Source organism: Poecilia formosa, unplaced genomic scaffold (genome assembly GCF_000485575.1).
Source record: "Poecilia formosa unplaced genomic scaffold, Poecilia_formosa-5.1.2 Scaffold149, whole genome shotgun sequence".
Taxonomy (NCBI): domain Eukaryota; kingdom Metazoa; phylum Chordata; class Actinopteri; order Cyprinodontiformes; family Poeciliidae; genus Poecilia; species Poecilia formosa.
In genome coordinates this window covers 58,100-61,232 of record NW_006800088.1, presented here as the reverse complement: position 1 = coordinate 61,232, position 3,133 = coordinate 58,100, and the positions used below count along the sequence as shown (strand labels likewise).

The following is a 3,133-nucleotide window of genomic DNA, read 5'->3' as shown; positions in this document are numbered from 1 at the left end:
CATTGTTTACTGGTATTAAATTTGATTCCACAATCTGCAGAAAGATTAACAAGACGAACAATGAGGTTAACAACATGTGCAACAAATTATGATTTTATGTTGTATTTATTAAAATAACACGTCAAACAATTGGTTAAAGGCTCTGCACTAAAGCGTAAAGCCTTATTTAACAGGTTTCCCTCAAAATGGCTTCTGTTAGGTGGACAGGAAGTGTCAGTTCTCCATGGTGAAACACAGAAGATTGACGTCAGAGGTTTTAAAATGAAAAAGTAAAAACAGTCCTTTTTTAGGTTGCTTTGATGAATTCAGTGCAACTTGTGTTAAAATAAAATGCAAAAAATATTCCTCCGACCCACAGAAAGTCATTATCAGGCATGGAAATCGGCATGAGACATCCTTCACTGCGTGTGTCAGGCTTGTTGTGCAGCGATGTCACTTCCTGTGTTTGAACGACGCAGATTAAATGAAAAAAATGAACAAAATGTTCACTTTTGACAGTATGTGCATTGACTTATCTTCTTTTGTAGTTATTTTTTTTAACTTACTTTTAAACTAATCTTTTATTTAATGATAAAAATTCTTTATAAGACTCACTAATGTAATGATTTTTAAGACGTGTTATCTTTGTTCTCTCCTATTTACATTAGGTTTTTGAGATTTTTTTGTTTGTTTTGCACATATTTTCATCTAGTTTTTTGAGCAAATAAATCTTTTAAGCTAAACTGAACATTACCTTTAAACAAATGGTTACCTAAAACCATTTAACTGGCCTATGTATTTGTGAGTCACCTTAGTTTACGGAAGTTAAACTAAGTGTCAAAATATTGTGTGGGAAGTTTCAACATTTTTCTTGGTAGTTCTTAAGTTTTAGCTGTGATGTTTTTCAGATGAAGATAAAAAAAAAGTGACCATGAACTCACAGAACAGGAAACTAGCGATGTCATACTGATCGGAAATATTGGTGATGTGAATAGAACGTGGTCAGTGTCAGAGCTGCACGCTAAGCAGGAACACTCTGAGCTCGTTTATCTGAACTTTTAACGATTATAATGACAAAAGTTTTAGGTTTTATTTTAATGATGAATACACTCCTCTGCTGCGGACATGCTGAAGGTATTTTCTCTTTTATTCCTCATATTTACTTATAAACTCAGAATGAGGCACGTCTGTATTAACTGCATGATAAATGTGCTAAATGTGTTGTGCTGCGTTTTAGGTGCAAATCTGACTATTGACCCCAACTGGTCGACTTTTCATCCTGGAGAGAGCGTGACCTTCACTTGTGACATGAATGAAGGCAAAGACACCGACTGGGAATATGAGATTAGAAGAAATGGAGAACAATTTATTCAATCCGATCAGCACAAAAGCTACACATTACAACCTATCCAAATCGATCACAGTGGTGAATATCAGTGCTCTGGTGTCAGGAAGAGCTTCAGTTTGACCAAGTGCAGTGGTACTGTCTCTTTAAATGTTACAGGTGAGTCCAAATGAGCTTTGTCAACTAGATTTGTACATTATAAGAGTTGATATGCAGAAAATCGTCTTAGATTTTTTTGTTCCTCCCAAAATGACTTTTTAAACTCAGCAGTTGCAACTCGCCCATCTACAGAAAACACAAATTCTATGAAATACAATTAAACTTACTATGTTATAATTAAATTATGCTTCATTAGGTGAGCTAATCACAGAATAGCATAAATTTTTGTTTGTTTGTTTGTTTTCTTTGGGACATTAAATTAAGATAACACTTATTCCCATTGGACATACTCAGTTATTGAGTTTTGTCATATATTATGATGAGACATTTGAACATTTGTACTCAATCTGACTGGAGAATAACTGAACATTTTGATAATTGACATTTTTATTTTATTTTATTTAACATCAGCTCAACCCAAAGCCAAACTGACTGCAGGTCCTACAACCATACCAGTAGGGGGCAGTGTGACACTGAGCTGCTCAGTGGAGCCCTCTGCTGGATGGAAATACAGATGGTGGAGACGGACATCAGACACACCTGAAGTTCAACTCACTGATGAAAACAGAGATATTAATGTAAAACAAGGGGGAATCTACCGATGTGTGGGAGAGAGAGGAAATACAAACTTTCAAAGTCTTGTAAGTGACGATGTCATCATCACAATAACCTGTAAGTTCAAATGTTTTTTTTAATGCAGCTATTGGTTATTGTTTACATTTTGTTGAAACCCATAAGGTATTAAAATTTATTTTCATTTTTTTCAACTTTTCATATCTAATTAATACAGTTTCCAACGAGGTTGTTGTGACTCGACGACCAAACTGGCCTCAGATCTTCAGTGGTGAGACGATCACTCTGACATGTGAGGTCCAGGGAGGAGAAACCACTGAGTGGACATGTGAATGGAGGAGAGATCGGACAACTGTAGCCAGAAGAAATGATAAAGTCTGGACTGTCAGTGTTTCTGAGTCCAGCAGTGGAGACTACATGTGTCAGTGTAGACGCAGAGACGACTGGCGTTCTGTGACAAAGTGGAGTGAAAAGGTCCCAGTGTCTGTGTCAGGTGAGTCAGGCTTTCTGTCATTGAGGCCAGCCCAAAAACAACCAAATCATGCAGAGTCAAAAGGTTACTAATAATTTATGTGTTGGTGTAGAACATTGGAAATCTGTTTTTGTAATCTTGCAAGTTGTAGTTTACTGATTCTGATAAATATTCCAGCCAAGTAATAAGTCAATGGTGCTGATTAACACGTCTTACTTGTTTCTGACTTGGGATCATGAGACTATGTCCTTTAATCATCAACAGTGTATGTACAATTTTTATTAATGACAAAAAAACAATATTTATTCTTGATTGAATTGTGCCTGTGCACTTTAATCATCTCAAGTGAAAATATATTTCTTCAAGTAATACTTTGAACATTTTGTTAAATTTTTTCCACTGAATATAAGTATATAAGTGAATATATTTATATTTAAAGCAATCAGTAGATGCATATAAATTAACTTTTTCACTACACTGCACTTTTTTAAGAAAATGGTTTAAGTCAATAATGTTCACATAAAATCACAAATACACAAAATACAAGTAGCAAATAGTTGATGGATATATAACCCATGTTTTGTTTCTTTCAAAAATATTTTTTT

The 3,133-nt window shown here is 34.7% G+C and overlaps 1 protein-coding gene across 1 annotated transcript in view; it reads left to right on the top strand.

The window, feature by feature from the left end:
• Positions 1–1,001: 1,001 nt before the first annotated feature.
• LOC103145909 (titin-like) overlaps positions 1,002–3,133 on the top strand; it is a 27,283-nt gene continuing 25,151 nt past the window's right edge. The window contains exons 1-4 of the mRNA XM_007563563.2: positions 1,002–1,113; positions 1,217–1,483; positions 1,895–2,155; positions 2,274–2,549. Of these exons, the coding sequence (XP_007563625.2) occupies positions 1,050–1,113; positions 1,217–1,483; positions 1,895–2,155; positions 2,274–2,549 (868 nt within the window). The 5' untranslated portion in view covers positions 1,002–1,049. The remainder of the gene's footprint in view (positions 1,114–1,216; positions 1,484–1,894; positions 2,156–2,273; positions 2,550–3,133) is intronic.